The sequence below is a fragment of the Zerene cesonia genome, chromosome 1 (genome assembly GCF_012273895.1).
Source record: "Zerene cesonia ecotype Mississippi chromosome 1, Zerene_cesonia_1.1, whole genome shotgun sequence".
Classification (NCBI taxonomy): Eukaryota; Metazoa; Arthropoda; class Insecta; order Lepidoptera; family Pieridae; genus Zerene; species Zerene cesonia.
Window position 1 is genome coordinate 246,063 of NC_052102.1, and position 19,398 is coordinate 265,460.

At 34.9% G+C, this 19,398-nt stretch overlaps 1 protein-coding gene across 4 annotated transcripts in view; it reads right to left on the reverse strand.

The window, feature by feature from the left end:
* LOC119839548 (toll-like receptor 6) overlaps positions 1–19,398 on the reverse strand; it is a 190,495-nt gene that overhangs the window by 72,587 nt on the left and 98,510 nt on the right. For all 4 annotated transcript variants that reach the window (XM_038365891.1, XM_038365881.1, XM_038365870.1 and 1 more), the window contains one exon: positions 15,441–15,488. In XM_038365891.1, coding sequence (XP_038221819.1) covers positions 15,441–15,488 — 48 coding nt within the window. The remainder of the gene's footprint in view (positions 1–15,440; positions 15,489–19,398) is intronic.

Consider the following 19,398-nt stretch of genomic DNA (forward strand, 5'->3'; position numbering starts at 1 on the left):
GTTAAAAAATGCTAAAAAAAGATCACGTGATTAATGGACAACCCCTTCTATTCCTGAATGAGTATTGTACTTCTTTCTCAGTTATGACTTTTTAGTTGAAAAATAAGAAAGTACAATAACAACAAAAGTACTAACAGCTATTTAAGTACGAACAAAATTTTGTCTTAATTGTAAAATATAATTAAGACAAAATTTAAAGGCTGTGAAATGTTATTTTTATTAGTAGTGGTTGCCTATAATTGTGACAGCACTAAGTCTTTGTTTGTTTAATTTTATAAAACTCTCTATCCATTTTATCCGTGTATGTCATGTTGGTGATCTTTAATGTAATAAATAAATAAACATTGATGAGCATCAATGTTTTATTCAAAATTAGCACGCTACGTAGTATACAGTCATAAACAATTGTGTGTATATTACGAATAAGATAGTTATAAAGACTAGACTATAATGGCGTTAAAATAATATTTTTTAATGATACGCGCAGTGTGTAAACAGATATTCAATAACACAAAAGAGAGGGCTGAGCCCTATAACTCTATAATCACTCACTGGGCGCCTCCATTGTAATTCGAAAGCTTTTTGTGGCGATAATCACATAATAAATATGGCGGCCCGGCCTGCCTTCTTACCATATCCACGCATGGAATAATAAGAGCTTTGGGAAGTGTTTATTTACAACGGATCCTATTGCGAAGTGCAGTTGATTTTATAATCTTTTATATTACCCCTTCTTTTATATTGGGGTAAGGGGTAGAATATTATACACTTATTCACTTCGCTAGCTTATATTTATGTGAGTAGGTCAGTCTGTGAAAAGATAATAATAATTAGTCCTTATCCACAGATTATTACCATTTTAATACAGTCCCCTAAATGTCGAATTTAGGAAATATCGGATGTTAGATGCATTAGCTAACTATACGATATCAAAACCGGTTCAGGGGATTACAAGTTCAGGCGTGAAGAATAGACAGCAAAAAGACAGATAATGTTACATTTGCATTTATAATATTAGTGTGTGGTACTTCTCTTTATAAATGAAACGAAAAACCTTTATTCTAGGATTGTTTCAAACTATTAAACACTCAGTATCAACAAATGCAAATGTCCAACAAGAAACAATTGAATGCGTTATAAGCCATATTCCTAAGTGAAAACAAAAACAGCATTCCGGATTAATTCAATTCAGCAACTGCGATGGCTGTTCCAGACGCTAACCGTTACAACAAAGAACTTCGGGCTTGCTGTAATAACATTATTTTAGTTAATTCTACGCTATAAATAGTGGCGGATTAGCGAGAATAGATCTTGTTACTGGGGCCTAGAGTGTTCAATTGCTTCATAGTTGCGGAGCCATTGTATGGGTATGAATGTATGATAAAAATCCGTGAATTGTACACGAGTATATCCTGTTGAACATACTTGATCACAAAAAGAACCGACAAATGTATTGTTTTACAAAACACAATATTTTTCGACTTTCGTAATAATAATGGTGTATTTAAAAATTTAGTACAATAATCACCTCTGCCTAACTTTTACATTACTACGCTGAAACGAAAGAGAATTTCAAATTATAATTATTCAACGTGGATAACACGAAACTTAATTTTTTTGTTCTTACTTGGATACAAATAAAAAGTCTATTGAGTATACAAAAATGTAAATTATGTTTCAAAATCGTCCTTTGAGCTAGTTAGTTCTAATTTAAATTTCAGAATTAATTTGTTTTTATCTTTCTATAATTATTTTCAGTTAAATGCATAAGTAATGTTCCACTTTCCGAGGCAATTGAATAAACTGGATGGAATTAGAAACAGTTTTAAACAAATTTCTTTTAGAGGTACTCGATAGCCGACAGTACAATATACAATTAAAGGTCGCAGAGACATTGGACGGCCATTATGCTATGTCTGGATCGAGGACTATTTTTGTATACCTGTAATTTTTGTTGAAACATTACGATAGAAACGACCGAGTGAAAAAAACCTTAAATTCAATTAAAATATTAAGTGAATTTATAATATATGTACATGCTTTTGATATCAGCTGCCTTCGCTTTAGAAACAAAAGAATTTTTAGCGGGTTGCCAGGAAGCGTCTGTCTCACAATGACCACGTTTGATGTAGGTAGTATTGGAACCTATTAAATATTGAATAAACCGCGTTAAAAGTCAATCTATGTTTCTTATCTCCAAATATAAATTATAAATTTTCATATTAAAGTGTTGCCTTGCTGTACATTTAAACTAAATTTATTAATCACATTTTTATTCAGATCATGAAAAATAAATAAACCATATTAACCTATATGCGAAGTCAAGTACATACGTTCTTGCTATCTACAGCGTCTGATGTAATATCAAAATGAACAGCATCACCCCCAAAAGCTTAATCGTCATTCCTAATGAAATAACAACATGTATCCGACGTGCATTATTCAAGCTGTTGAGCGAGCACAGTTTAATGCGGGTATAATAGAAATAGCTGAATGGACGCGTGGTGACGTAGCCGCCCGGAATAATATTATCCCACGAATCAATCCCAGCATAATATTATCCTGGGATTGAATCCGCTCCCGGGGGCTCCGTTTGAAATCGATATTAACACGCTTTTATTTGCTCAACGGTGGATTTTTTTGAGTGCAATGTGTGTCGATGGCTTAGGTTTGTGGGAGCCACGTTCGATCCTAGTTTTCTGTCTGTGATGTGTTATGGGCTCTTTTTGAAGTAATATGTATGGATAGTGTGTTTATGAAGTATTTTGAAGTCTCAGGATATAAACAAGACGTGGTGTTAAATAAATTAATTATTAAAACGTTTTAGAACATAAAAGGCGTAATATTAAAGCGCAGAAATTAATCACAAATTTGAAAACCAACAACAATTAAATTTAAATATTATTGTTACAGAATAACTTCTCCAATACGTTATTTGTTAAATAAACAGAAGTCGGACTATTTGATAATAATAATTTAAAGTTTGTTGACTGACTGGTGTTAGCTGACCAGACCACCAAGACGGGTTCATAAAACTTCAACTAATTTATTGAAGGACATTCTCGAACAAATTCTACGGCATCATTGTAGCATGCACATAAAACTTACACACTGTTGTAAGGTAGTTATAAATAAGTTCATATTACGGCTTTTGAAACGTGCTTGCCACATTTTCCGACGCTTTCGCCTTCAAACATATCCCAATCTCGGACTACAGGGCCATTTGACTATTTTTACACGCTTTTTATTAGCTTCACCTGTATGTTTGTATGTTTGTTTGTAACCGACTTCTTTGGGCGCGATTTTGACCCACTTTAAACGGCCAGATTTCGTTCAAACTTTGTAGATTTATTGAGGACCAATGACAATACACTAATTTGATAAAATTATTCCATTTTTCAATTTGCAAAATATGATAAAAGCGTGTTTTTTAGTTTTTTTAAACTATTATAATATATTTTTTCAAGTATGTTACAAAAAACCTCATCATTCAATCACATTTCGCATTTAAGAAAGCTTAAGTTATACATTATACGCAACGATAACGCTCTATTACGCAGTTCCCCTTTCTATTAACAGTTTTCGAAAATATCCGTTTTAGGTGTCGATATAAAGGGTCGGCTATCGGTTCCTATCGATATAAATGTAGGTATTCGATGAAAACGTACGAATCGCCTATTGGATGGACCCGGAATAATTTTATCCTAGGTTTTATCCCGCGACGACGCTTTGATAAACAGAAACTGGTATTTTATTGTTATTTGTGTGCAAGTGAAAATTGTTTTTTTGTACGTGTTTTCTGGTTTGATAAGATTTCGGTAACTCCTTTGAAAAGCTTTGTAAACTGGTGGTATGTTGTTAGAATTAGATGTCAACACGAGCTTTGCACCAAACCTCTGGTGTTAACCGACTTCAAAAAAGGAGGAGGTTTACTCGATTGTATTAATTTTTTGTTAACGCAAATTCAATGGCGACCAATATTTTTCAAATAAAAAGGAGTCTAAAAAATAAAAAGGAGTCATAACAATTGGTTTAACCACCACAAAGCTCTGATAAAGTACAGCCGAATTGATGATCTCCTCCTTTTTTGAAGTCGGTAGATAAATACAGACAAGTGCTACATATCTTAAACGTGCACTGAACACAGGCATTTTTTGGTCGTCTCAAAACGAAGTGAGGTGAGTCGCTTTAAACCCTAGATAAAAACTCATCGCTAACCTGAGCTAAGCCTCGGGAATCAGCTAATCCTTTTACAGGAAAACATTTCTTAAACAAACCCGAGATTACGAGCGAACTTGTAATCAGTTAGCGCTGAATACTCAAGCGTACGATAGACGAGCGCGGACACGCAGCGTTTTACACTTCAAAGGCTATGTAAGGTTAGGTTAGTTTAATTACATTAAAAAGTTAAGAAAAAAATTGTGTTGGTTCCTATAAGAGTGCAAGTTTTTAGTGAGGGTAAGAATTGAAATTTGAAATTATAATAGGGTACATTGGTAGTTATTTATTTTTTATTTATTTCAATATATCGATATTTACTAAGCAATACATAGATGTGAACACAAAGCGGAGCTTGTAACACAATATTTTTTAAAGAAATCTCTTTTACGAAGAAACGTATCCCAAATTATGATGTTTCAAGCAAGAAGTTAAGACTTAATTACCACTGCAATTTGAAGGTCAAAAATCGCACGCGTACAGGCCGCCTTAGCGGACGCCGGGAGCGAAGCGTAATCCCTTGTTTAAACGAAGATTACCTCTTATCAGCTGAGACCAGGGCTTTCCTCACTTTCAATTAACCAACGTTTAATTTTTTGTATAGCAAGGGTCAGGGTACGATAAATCTATTGGTCGTAATTGATACCTTGAGATAAGGACAATCCACGGTTTAAACATATAATCGCATCTGCAAGAATCAAGTATTTAAGGATTCCGAATTCATTTAAGTTATTTTTAAGTAATTTACAAACGGATTTGGAACTTTTAAGGATTTCTGGGAATCAATGTGATAGAGGATAAATATTAAAGAGATATAATTCATTTTAATGTATTTTTTTTTTCTAAAATCATATTTACATCTAACATTTTCTTTATAACTATTCATACTGAAACATAAAAAATATCTTTGCCTCATAAAAAGCTTTATTCGCATTCATATTATTATTTGGGTCAATTGGTCAGATAAGACCGGCGGGTACTTCCGAATGACCGACACAAAGCTATCGAGATTGCATCGGTTTCATCTCGAAATAAACTTCAGATACACAACTGAATAACAAATCTTATTTATATAGAATCTAGACAATATTTTCTATTTCATAAATCGACCGTTATTCGATATCTGTTTAAGTATAGCAAAGGAAGGATAAAAACTTTTGTAAATATCTGTATATTTATAATTGTATCATCTAAATATAACAATTATTATACATAAGTTAAGTAAAACCCAAATTTATCTCCAAGTTAACCAAAGGCGTACAAGACATTCATAAAACTGTAACATCAATGAAGGACCATTGACCAGGATAAGGGACCATTCGCACTGAACAATAAAAACACATATACATTTGATTCTTGTCGCATCGGCCGGCTAGCTCGTTCCTAAGGGCGAACGATTACTTTGCTATCGTGCGCAATACAATCAACATTACATGAGCCAGCTGGAGCCCTAAATTATGGCGGCTCGCGTAACGAAGGGCCCCGACCCCAGCCCCCAGAAGGGGACAAACGTCCAAATAAAGTGACAATTGGTATCGGGCACACGTATTTTTATTCGCCTTATTTATGGCACTATTTCCCTTGCGCTGTTTACTGTAGCATGTAAAAGTGTTGTAAAAAACGAGTACGCTTTTGATTTGTATCTGTATTTTCTGCAAAAAAAGTAAATTTGTTCCATTTTTCGGCTATTTATGTTTGCGATAATAACGCAGACCGTATCTGCTGATTGACGCTTCGTAAAACTTTCGGCGGATATTTTTCGCAAATTCTTAATTTCGAATCAGGTAATTAATTTAATAGCGAGTTAATTAAGCAGAAACTGTTAACGAACTTTACGGGCCGTTTAACCGGTGTTTTTGTCACAATTTACAGGTGTTTGAAGTTACCTTTTAGATTTTATTAGTCACTTATAAATAAAAAAATCTTAAAAGGCCAAGATTGCTTTCACAATTAACTCTCCTAACTTGTACAGATAGCGTTTAGATATTTGAAGCGCAGCGTAAGAAGACGGATCGATATACTCGGACTTTAAGGAAAAAAAGATAGTATCGGAATTGACAGTTTAATCTAGAGGATTGGGCGTGCGGCTGCACTGGGGGACAAAGAAAAAAAATGTTCTCGCTCCAGTGAAACAGAAACTCGGGTCCGAGTGATGAATGAAGGTTGCGGCCTGCGCGCTGATTGGAATTTGGCCCCCCGCTCCTAGCGATGCGCAAATTAAAGTAAATAACTGGTGTTAGCTATTTTGTTCAGCAGTTGTTACTGTTGCAATACCCGTTTATCATAATGTTCCAAGTCTATGAATATGTACTTAACATTTTGTCATGTGAGTCAGACCAGTCGTTTCGGTACGCTTTTTAAGATACCTGTTGTGTTTAGTGCACACGAAAGAGGCATTATGATTCACTTCTTGTTATGTCCATGTATATTTATCGGCCGAATGAAATATATAGACTATAGGTTAGTCATTAGAGGTTGGATAGATTTGAGATTCACAAATGTCACCATAAAACCCAATTCAGGATACGTAGTTGGAACAATGATTTGATTTCAATAGTTATTGTGATCAGTTTTTTATGTCACTTCACAGCTTCTGTAGCGTAAGCATTAATTATTTATATCAATGCAACATAACAATATACTAACTCAATAATCAATTCAAATATGATATATATTTTAAAACAGTATTTTCAAAAGATACAGTGGTCATTTTATAACTTGATTGTAGTCTCGTGTGTAGACTAAAACAAATCAGATGACATTTCGCTTTTGTTAAAGTCACGGAAGGTGAAACAATATTAGGTCCACAGCTAGCTAATTTCATCGATGACATAATTTGTCGCAACTTGTGTGTTATGACTAATGCTACAAAAATACTGGTGTTTGGGATAACTTATTAATAACAAAAGAAAATATTGAAACATACAACACTCTGGAAAAGAGTCCAACTGGCCCTTCCCAGATAATTAAGCGTAATTAAATGACAATTAACATAATATTGCTGTGAAAATAGGATATTTGAGCTAATCCCACGGACAACGAAATAACCAATCCAGAAGCACGTGTCTATTCCCACGGTTATATTTCAACACTGTTTAACTAAACAAGGTACAAACATCACATCTAACTCTACTCGTATACAAATTCTACATAATAACCGTTTGTTAAATAGATACTTTCAGCTTTTTTACATATCGAAGTATATAATATAACAATAAAGCAATATGTAATTTTTCTATAGGGTTGTATGAATGTCAGAATTTATTTGAATTAACGATATAAGTAACTAGCTGCGCCCCGCGGTTGCTCTCGCGTAAGTCTATCGTATCCCGTAAGAATATCGGGATAAAACGTTACCTATGTGTTATTCCGGTTACCCAGCTATCTTGTACCAAATTTCATTGCAATCGGATCAGTAGTTTTTGCGTGAACGAACATACACACATCCTCACAAACTTTCGCATTTATAATATTAGTAGGATACTTCAAGTTAAACAGGCGATAGTACATCTAACAATGAATATATAATTAACGAATGAAACACTGAATGAATTCGATTATTATGAGCCCGATCAAACGGCGCACATCTGGTATATGTCCACAGTGCATTGACCTGATTATTTATATTTGTTACATTTGTTGCTAGATCGGCGTCAGTCCCCTGGGACGTCGTGAGGTACTCGCGTCGGGGGTAATCGAGTTACCTGATGGGACCTGCAAGCTATAACGTTGGTCGCATGTGCGCTGTAAGGTCGCTATCCGAGCACGATGATATAAGACTGGTGGGGAATACGAGAAATTATTGTAAGATCCACTTTTATAATAGACCAAAAGAAGGGGATTTGATATTTCTTTAGAGTAGTACAGTTGAGTGAGTGTAGCTAAAATGTAAACGATTAAAAACGTTTTATTATTGATGCAATATTTAAGATTTCGTTTCTTCCGGGAAATTAAAACTAGTCTCGGCGGGCTCGGTTTCTGCTAGCGTGTGTTGTATCATAAAAAGTGACTAGTATTCGGCCATAACGTGAAAGTATTCGTAAAATTTCTCTGAAAACTCATAACGAACGTACGTTTATCCGTCGTAAACGTAAAACCGCTACAAAAATATATTATTTCGTTACGTTATGACATGAATAACAAAGTTAACCTCAATAAAACATTTAGAAGGAGCCACCGGGGCGTTCGTTAAAACCTTTCGTGTAAAACGAACTGAAACGCGGAACTTCCAATTTTTCCCTCCATTTCAAAATGCATTTTTTTACCGCGCGCGCTTTCGTATCGACATTCAGCCAGTCGGTTGCATTTTGATTTTTTTGTAATCTATAGATATGATATATGTTATCTGTAATTGTTATGAAATAAAAAAAAGGAAATAAAGCATTACATTTTAATATTTATATATGATGGACACAAAAAGGTCTTTTTTTATAAGTCGTTAGTTTGAATAGAAGCTGAATAACTATTTTCTACAAAAAAAGTCACGTTACCGGGAAGGGGGTCTATATTAAAAAATGGGACCAAATGACAACAATTTACTTTGACACACAAAAAGAATCATGTTAATCGGTCGAAAGCCCACCTAGTTATCGACTGACAAACCAAAAAAATATACAGTCGAATTGAAAACTACCTTTGTATTAGGTATCGTCGGCTAAAAAATAACGACAACCACAATTTTAAATTCATTGAACTATGCGTTCATAAAAGTAACTGAGCTGATAGACCGCATCTACACGGTGTTTACGCATTGGGGCGCGCACACGCACGTGTTACAATACAATAACAAAGCGATCAAAGACCCTGTCTCCGCTGTGCGTTTCAAAATACAACTTGCGTATATTATTCAAGAGTTTTGTAATACAATGTTTTGATTTTCATCAATCATAGCTTGTGTTCCGGCAACTGTTGTTTCAGTTATTGGTACCATGTAATCGAATTTGGACTACATGCGTGGAACGTAATTGCTTTCCTGATTTTTTTCCAACATTCCGTTTAGACGCGATGATATATGTTTATAATAAAATATTAGAAGAATTAGAAACGTGATTTTAAGAACAGTAAATAATGTTACATATTATTAATTAGTAGTTGTTAAACCTCTTTGCATAATTCCCTATCTATAATAAAAAGAAACAAAATTGAAAAAAATCATCGTAAATGTATCTAAACACAGTTATCGCTGATAAAATATTTTGCGCAATATATAAAAATTGCAAAACCCCATTCATTAAAGCTGAAAGAAATTTGAACATGCATTAAATTCGGTAAATATTAACAATCCATTAAGGGGCAGCTGCTTGGGAGCTTAACGCAAATCTTAACTCAAAATAAAGGGAAGCTAGCCCCTTGCCGATTGGCAGGCTGGTCAAATAAGGACCCTTATCGCTGTTGTGTGCGGGAAACATTGCCTTTTCATTTCTTGATTATGTAGAATATAAGGGTTAAGAACTTTTGTAAATCAAAGATTTTTGGTCCACTGCAGTTCATTATTATTGATTTTGTTAGGCAGTTTGATTAGATGAACCACAATCTACGAAAAAAACATGCCTTTTTAGCGTACATAGTTACACAAAATACTGATTATACGATCAAAGTGATCACCTAATTTTAGTGTACATTGTTTAATCAATTTTAACAAATAGGTGAACCCACAACTAGCGATAACGAGTTCTTTGTGAGGTCTAAATCCCTCCAAGTAACAAGCAATTATACACAAGTATGTGTGTTTGGATCGTACAATTACGCAATATGCAGGTACGGCGAGGCCTGAGGGCGAGGGGTCTCCTAAGAATGCACTCCCCTCGCCTTTGCTCCCCAGGGATGTACCGTGGAATGCTACTGTTTTATTTTTATTGTTATGTGCGCCTAAACTGAATGTTTTATTGATTTTTGTATGTCTTTGATGTATGTTATAAGGTATCGGGTTGATGTATTACATTTTTAAGTTTAGATGAAACATACATCAAAATGTTCGTAAAATCTGTTATTATTTTCACATGTTGGTTAATGTGTACGTTGGAGTGTCAACTAAGAATTCAGCGATTTTAATTATCTAAATCAGCTTAGGTGAAACCTAGGTGATCTATTTTTAATGAAACTAATATTTAAAGAGTATAATAGTGGATAAAATAAAATTACAGAATGTCAATTATATACAAAAAATTTATTTATAATAAAAATACATATCTATATTGAGTACTATCATTCCATATTCTGAATGGCTGCTAACTTCAACATAGTTAAAAAATATAACAATCTAAATGTTTAAGAAACGCGAACCCCACACAAGATATTTTAATACGTCACTTGATGTATAATTAAACGGCCAGTATGCGGCAGAAGGGGCAAGGCTGAGGGAACATCGACAGATGCAGAATCCCCAGCGATTTCGCATAGAGCACTCATGGGATAGACGGGTCTATTATTTCTTAGGGCTATATTATATTGTAGGAATTGCATATGAAATTAGGTTGACTACAAATTGATGCATTTAGTATCAAGTTGCAAAGACCTCGTTTATTCTTATTGTCAATCTAAATGTATTACCAATCTTGAAATAATCGAAATGCCCATATATACGAATAATTATAAAAAGCCCGGGACACTAGCAAATACAAAATACTAAATATTTAGTGTTTATTTCGCTCCACAAATTAAAAATGTGCATAAAATATTATTCTTCATAAAAAACATTATCAAAAATTTATTCTCGTACATTACTTTTATAACCACACTAACTTTTTGCCCGCAGCTCCACCCGTGTTTCATGTGTAGAAAGGAGAAGATTGTCAGTCCCGCATAGTTCCCGTGTCTCAAACTATTCAGAAATTAACTTGATCCAAACAGGTGCAGTAGTTCCTGAGATCAGCGCGTTCAAACCGAAAAATAAACAAGCATACTCTTTACTTTTATGTGTATTAATACTACATAGATATATTGCATAGATTTTTGATGACGATAAGAATGTTTACAAAGCTGTATACTATCTGTATAAAGATTAATCTGTGGACCAGAAGCGGGCCTGACGTTAGTTAGGAACGGCAGGGGACACATCCAGGGCCTAATGAAGGGACGGGGACATTTTTATGGTCAATTTGAACCTTCGATTGTCCCCTACGATTGTAAGTTTAGGATGCGATATGCGATAGCTCACGCGTAATGAGCCCTTTACTTGAAATTGAAGTGTGTTTAAGTGGATGCCCTTTTACTGATTACGAAAAGTGAGCTCTTTATCTGCTGTTTAGTAACTAGTTATTTATGACGTTTAATATATAGTTGTGCTAAGCCAACTCTTTTAACTTTTGTGACAAATATGTGTTTTCAACCGACTTCAAGAAAAGAAGAAGGTTATCTATTCGTCTGTATTTTTTTTACCCCGTAACTTTCAACTGAGTGAATCGATTTTGATGACCTTTATTTATTTCAATGCTGGTGCTGTCCCAGTGGTCACAGCGTTATTTTGTTATGAAATGGAAGCATAACGAATTTATACAATTTCGTACCGGCTAATATAACTGTGAAGTAATTCTAGATCTGGTAGAATAAAGATTGTTCGAGTTTATAATAAACAAACGATTGGAGAAAAACAAATAATACATACATTTTCCTTGATAAAATGAGAATATTCAGCGACTTCAGCAAACCACTGTTATATAATCAGTTCTGAACAAGACTGCATCGTAAACATTAATTTCCTGCTAAACTTCTGACCGTAAAACAAGAGAACAAAAATAATTCCGAAGAAAAAAGGAAACAACATTCATTTTGCTTTAAAATGCGATAGAAACAAGCCCGGGGTAGGAATAACGACAATTCTTATATTACTGGAGCATCGCAAACATTTAATGCTTAACCATTCTTAACTATCAACGAGTAATCTGAGAGCAGCGAACAGCTGGTTGCCCCCCTCCCCTCAACACCGTCCCCCCGGGGGGAAGGAGGTCTGTTTGTGAATTTAAGTGTGCTCTTTGGAAAACAATATCTCTCGCGTTTTATACAGCTAATGCATGTGTGCTCATACGACGTGACGTCGCGAAGTTACAGTTACGATATATAAATTAGTGTTTTATTTAGTTCCAAGTGGAATGCTGCACGGAGTGTTGCTTAGTTTCGAGATTTTTACTGACTTTTATGCTCGTTTTTATGACGTTAACACGTAATTCGTTGTTTGTTGTTGTAGTTACATATCATTTTGTCTCTATAGCTATAGTAATATATTATTTTGGTTAAGTCGATATTTTCAACTTATTTATATTTTTGCATATATATTTTTTTAATATCAATAAATCTCAAACGATCTTATTAGTCCAAGTCATAATTTTTCGTTCTCATATATTTTATTACGTATAATTAACCCTTGGCTTATATAATTTTATCGCTCACCAACAAAAATGTCTGAAAACAAAGATAATAAATCTTATTGCCCAAGAAGAGATATCTTAATAAATAGTATATGGAAAGTAAAAAAACAAAGGACTAATGAATTACAAAGGACATTAATGTGTAGATAAGTTTAATTACAAGCGATAAATAACTGAGACAAATTGCCGACTGATAGCTGTATCTGAACCCGGGACCTCTCAGATCGGTCCATAGACATGTGTTCAACTCCTTTCATCGAAGCCGCGGAGATATTCGAGGCATATAATTAAGTATTGGATAGATGTTTCATATCTCTGCTGATGAAGGGCACGGAATGTGCAAGATAGGGTATGGTATCAGACCTCTGTGTGAGCGTTGGTCACAACTAGATTCTTTCAAAGCTAACATTAAGAATTGACAGTTTAGTGATGGTTGACGTAGTTTGGATATGTGTAGAGCTAGCTTATTTATTAAATGTATCTAGTTGAAATTTTATAATTCTCCATAGACATCCAAGTGGATAGCGTAATTCGTATATTTTATTCACTGGTTAAGTTGAGTATTATTCACGGTATAATCATCAAAGGTGTATGTCTTAATTTAATAACCTCGCTTTAGGTGTTTTATTAGAAATCCTAATAATATTCACTGATTCGCCAAAAAACATCTCATATCTCAGAAAGACAGGATCAAAGGCTACCAAGTATATTTCCACTTGCCAAGTGCGTTAACAAATCGCGTAATTAAATACAAAAATCAATACAGTGTGATGCGGATACATCGTTAGCGCGTGTCAAAAGCCGGCGGTAAATTGGTTGAGCCTGAATACCTCAAGCCGATTGCACATAAATGGAACACTAAATGATTTCCCTCACATCATTATGATGAATTTCCGACAGCGAGTTAAAAAAATTAGCCAAATACTTAAGCTCAAGCTTTAATTTAACATTTAATATTAAAAGAAAACACGTTTATTATGGATACGCAATAAATGAAAACAATAGAGATCATATAAGTACTAAAATACCACCGCTACTCACTGAATGACACAGCCTTATTGACAAAGAATATGTTAATACCCAAACTTTTGGAGATTATCTCCATATATAATATAGTATTCTCGTGTCACAATGTTAGTTCCATAATCCTCCAATGTTCATGAAATTTTCTATTTATATCGGATAGGCCTGAGAATTGGCCAACATCTATTTCGCATACCGCTAAACGACAAGGGTATAGCAGGACAGCGTTTGCCGGGTCGGCTAGTAATTATATACATTTAGTTATATAATATGCTTTTCAAACACCACTTCTAATCCCATTTTATTAGCACTTCTTTTCACAATGTTTCGTTATCCTCTGTAAATTTACTTGTAATTAAATCAAGACGATAACATTTTAAGCGAAAATTCACCTCTACTCTCCTTTTACCAGCTTAAACTAATCTTTAGAAGTAGCACGCCGCTTAAGTATTCATACAAAAACACGCTCGCAAATTACATGCTGCTAGCACCTTGGATAAAATCTTGGAATTTAAAACCTGGCCGTACGCGCCCAGGAGAAAGACTACTTCAGACAGAAACACACGAGGTAAGAATGCCTTTCAACCCTGATTTACTCGTAATTGTGATGTCTCATAGTAAGTTTAAAATGTGAGACAATTTATCAAAGTCGTTTTACTTTTGCTTCGAAGATGTCGTTGATAAATGATCTTTTTGCATCAATTTCATTACTCGGGTTATTTTAATTTGTTTTTCCTTACTCAATTTAGATTGTAAGTGATTAATAGTTGCCGTTAATGAATTATAGTTCAGACTCAATGCTGCGTAGCATATAAATACAAATTAATTATGCTTTGACTTTAGTGACTTGCTGACTTGGTGTGTTTGTTATATTTGTAGATTTAAGCTTTCAAAATTTCCTGATGCTTAGAAGGATAGAGAATGATCATGCCTATATAAACGTGAGGGTGTCAAATCATAAGATACTTTTAAAAAGGGCACAAAGTTATCGAGTAACCAAAACAAAACACCTTCGTTTTTGGAAATGTCGGTGAATAAAAATCGAAACAGGCATTCTTGAGATTGTCATGAATAATGATAAAACACGGGAAAGAATTACATTGTTTCCTCAACAAAAACACAAAGTTGCGGATCAGTCCACTGTCCCGCGAATAATCTGAAGGAAATTATTATAATAAATTCCACGAGACAACGGCGAAGCGTGAACTTAGCGTTACGAACTCGAGAAGGAAAGGTTCAAAGTTTGTCCGAAAAAATAGCGGAAAAGCCTGAATTTATCCCCGCCATTTCCGATGTTTGAGTGCGCTCCTAAATATAATTCCGACCCTTCTTTTGTTTCACAGTTTAATATTCGCGGATTGCGTGACCGAAACGCCATTACGCAAAGAACAGCCCTTTCATTACACCTCGAAAGTTTTAAGACGTTTGATACAAACAAAAGCGAGTTGTAAGAAATGGAAGGTTCGCGATCGGCGGAGTATCCAACAGAGCTGTCCCGCAATTAGACATCTCGGAGCGGACGGTTCCAAATCGCTGAGAAATTTTATTCTTCGGAATTCGAAGCGGCTTTTATGAAAACTGTCCCCTTCGAGATTTCGTAATTTTGCTTTGAGTGATTCCGGCATGAGCAGGCAGATGGCGCGATATGGCCCCTAGTTTTATGAGTCAGTAGGCAAAAGTTAGGTATGCTCGTAAAACAAAGGGAATCTCGAGGGCGAAATAGTAATAATTGAGTCGCAGATTTTTCTTTGAGATTCCGCCGTCGCATAAAGCGTTTTATTAGAATTCGGTTGAAATATGCTATCAATGGAATTTGGCTGAATAAATTGTACTCACCGTTTCGTTTGTAGAAATGTTTGTTTGTAGGTTGTCTGCGTCAGTCTTCTGTAACAAAGAATCGTGTTTAATATCGGTTACTGTTTGTTTATTTTGGATGGTGCGTTGTATGGAGAGTCGTTGCGGGCAACTTGAAATTGGATTACAAGCGAACAAACCGTACTTTTGCGAGCATCGGCATGCATATTCATCAGACAGACCCGGGTTCCGGCGGAGTGGGGCCTGCACACCTGCCATCGAGTAAGGATGTGATACGTCGTGTCTATTCCGACATGACAGACACTCCAAGTTTTTCCAATAATTACGTTTCATGCATATAATGCAAATTTTATTCAGAATTTAAAAGGTTTATAATATTTGATTTCCTATTGTAGCTAGGTATGTTTTTTATTAATTATTGTATTTTATATAACCTGCACAAGTTTAATTTGCAGATATCTCTATAAGATGTAATGTTTTGAAGAACTCTTTAACAACTACGCTGTTTATGCAAAGGTTTAAAACTAAATGATATGAAGTATATGATTTAACTTGAATAAATACAATTTATAACGGATCGAAACCAACGTTGATACTGTACGTCATTTACGAGGTAGATAGAACAAACAAACTCTTCAGCTTTGTACAAGAGTACAAGAGTATAATTGTTTCGGCAAGATATAGGTTTATCTCCGATTAAATGTATCAAGACTTAAATAAATGATGGTATTTTCGAATAAATATTGTGATATCTCTTCAGTAAAACAAGTTATTTTATTATAAAATTTAAATATTAAATAAGTATCTTAAAATGACATCAACACGCAATATAGATTCCTTTTTACATGTAAAACGAATAGAAAAAGAAATGTGTAATTTTATGCAGAAGTTAAATTTCAGCAGCAAACAGTAAATGCGCCAAGATTTTCTCGTTGCATTGTTTAATATAATATTGTGGCGAGTTGTTCGGTAAAAATTCCCGTATCAGGTCGTAGAAAAGTTTTTATTATGTTTGCAAACAGCTGTCTCGGTTAATATTCGGATATTGTCCGCGCAGCGCGGGGCGCCGAGGGAGTCTCTGCTGCTCACTTACACGCCGCTTACGAATCTAACCTGCTGTTGAATATCGTTTAAACACGAATATAGCAAAATTATTGCTTTTTTAGAAATGAAGTAAATACAATAGACCGGGTGATGTTTCGAACGGTTGAGTAGAAGATGAGGTGCGACGAACGTTTCACGATCCACAATCAAACAAGGAAATAAATGAAATCACGAAATTGTCTCCTTGCATTGTTGTTTGTTGAAGTATCAAAAAGGTTGCAAAAAGTTATAGTTATTTCAAATAACCTTGAACATTATACCATCAAATTCTTACATTATCTACCAAAATAATTATAATGCAATGTTAATTTCATAATCGCCTAATGCATTCCTTTTGGGAGCTATTTAAGAATTCTTATTTTGTTCTCAAAAGCCATCTTGTGAACGTACGTTAAATGTTTAACAGCCCCGCAGCATCCGAGCAGAACAGAGCTCTCGCACTAATCACCTCGCCTGTCATTGCTACAGTAATGTTGGCGTAACCTTCACTTTGAGACCTTTTGTTTAATGCCTAGAGTTTTATACTAACAATGTACACAAAGAGCCACTTACTCCTTATGAGTCAAAGGCAAGGCTATTAAGGGCATACGGAGAAAATGCTTTATTATGCGAAATTTTGTCGATATTGCGAATATTTCTTGAGCAATTGTTTATTGATTTTTATGGCCGATTGATGTGATTTAGAAGTATCAGTAAGCGAAATATCGTAACGGTGTCCTTTAAATTGTTAATAAATTTAAGGCGCGAGAAACTAAGGTTTATGTTTGACTAAATTTATCGTATTTTTGCATTGCACTGCACCACAATTTTGTAGATTTCTGATACTAGAAATGGCATGGTGATTTAAATGCTGTTACATTATTACCGCACAGAATTAATATCGATAATTGCTACACCAACGAATTCAGGATAACTGCTATAACTAGTTTGTTTCTGATAAAAGCGTTCACTAATTTTATTACAGAAACATACGTCACGTAGTATATGAAATAATTTGCTAGCCTAGACCCGTTTAGCACAAAGGAGGCGGCACGTACGTGGCCGTGACAGAAAATACCTAAACTAACCCGCTTCTAAATACGCCTGAACCACTATTAGGCAAAGCTGGCTTTGACCGTCCTTTGTTCACCGCCAATTACTATTGAGCTAGACCATCTACCACACCTTATTGTCAAAGCGAAATCTTATAGACAGAAATCCGTTCAATTTCTGTGGACGCTGTACATAGCCACACGAATATGGAGAACGCTGCGTGCACGTTTTGATTTGGAACATAAAGAGCGATGTATCGCAGGGAAGTTGGATGATCGTCGGGCTGATCCAAACGGTATATTACAACGTGCTCGGAACTTCCATCCTTAGCAACCATAATCGAACAGTTCTGGAATTTTGGGATAGAAACTAATAACAGTGCGTTTAAGTCGTGAAGTTATACTATATCATTTTGATGTTAATTGATCTAACAATGTGTCAATATAATAACTAAATATATTCTTATTAATAATATAAATTTTCAGCTTGCATGCAATGTACTATGTACGTATTTGTTTTATTGAAATTATCTTGAAATGTCATTTGCGAATGGGTTCACAGATTGTCAAATAAGCCTAATTAAAACTTCTTAAATTGTAGTACCGGTAGTCATTATCCAATACTCTTTAATCAAAGCACTTTCAGGAGCAATTCAATCGCGTTAGTTTCCTGACAACTAAAGATAAAACATCTAACATAATGATCCAAAAGAAGTATAAAAGCAATTGTTCTCGTAAACGCTTACAAGAATTTAGTTTTATTAGCAGGTGTAAACTTGCTGTTGGAGCTTCCAGGAGAATAAACAGTGAAATGTACTGAACTCTTTCGGGGTTTTAAAATTTCACACGCTCTAGAATTTTCCGAGAATTGAATCGTGTTGCTGTGTATCATAGAATAGAGATAGGTGGGTTGTCTTTTCTTACGTCTAAGATACATCTTAGTGCCCTCGCCCCAAATATTGTAACGATGCTTACATTTTTTTTTCCTGCACCCAACAATGCTACATCTTAATAATAATAGTTGTAAATATGTTGTTATAGCTGCGGCTGATTGATCTCGCCGAAGTAGTCTCGTGTTTGACATCTGGTTTGTATACACAGTAATATTATCTCTTTCATAACTGGTACAGTCAATGTCAATGCAAACAAAATGTGAAAATATCTTCTATTCATTGTTATTAACAGGATTGACAATAGAAAGTAGAAAACTCAATTAATTTTATCAAATTATTTAAAAACAATTTTAACAAAGACATCAAAATTACAATTTGCATTAAGTTTATAATAAACACATATGTATTCGCTTACATTTCACTTCCCTGCAAAGACAATGATGATATTAACTCAGTTTGGATCTCGCCGACATCCAGCTGTCAACCTCCGCTCCGGAGTGTGACGCATTGACAGTGCTACTACGATATGTACCCTGTGTCAGCGGCGTTAAGGTCCAATTGGGATGTTAACGTTTTTAAGCCTCTGCCACCACGGAATAACTATAGGAACCCACTAGATCCCGCTTGATATGCTTTCGTTTAACTCCGGTTTAATGATATTGAAAATGAAGAGTGTTTCAATATCGGAAATACTTTAAAGTCTGTTAATGAAATTGGATTTCTTAAGGCCAAAAATGTAGAGTCCAGTCAAACTGACCGGCCGGCTGAAGTTGTATAAATGCTTTGCGCGATTCGAAGATATGTGTCTACACTCGAAAAATATATGAGTAATGTATTCATACATTCGGCAGTAGAAAGTTCTGTACACAACATTCTTCAAAAGACAAGCGCATATCCGAAACGTCATAAGGGTATGACAGGTCACAACCACGCGCCGCGCGGCGAATGCAG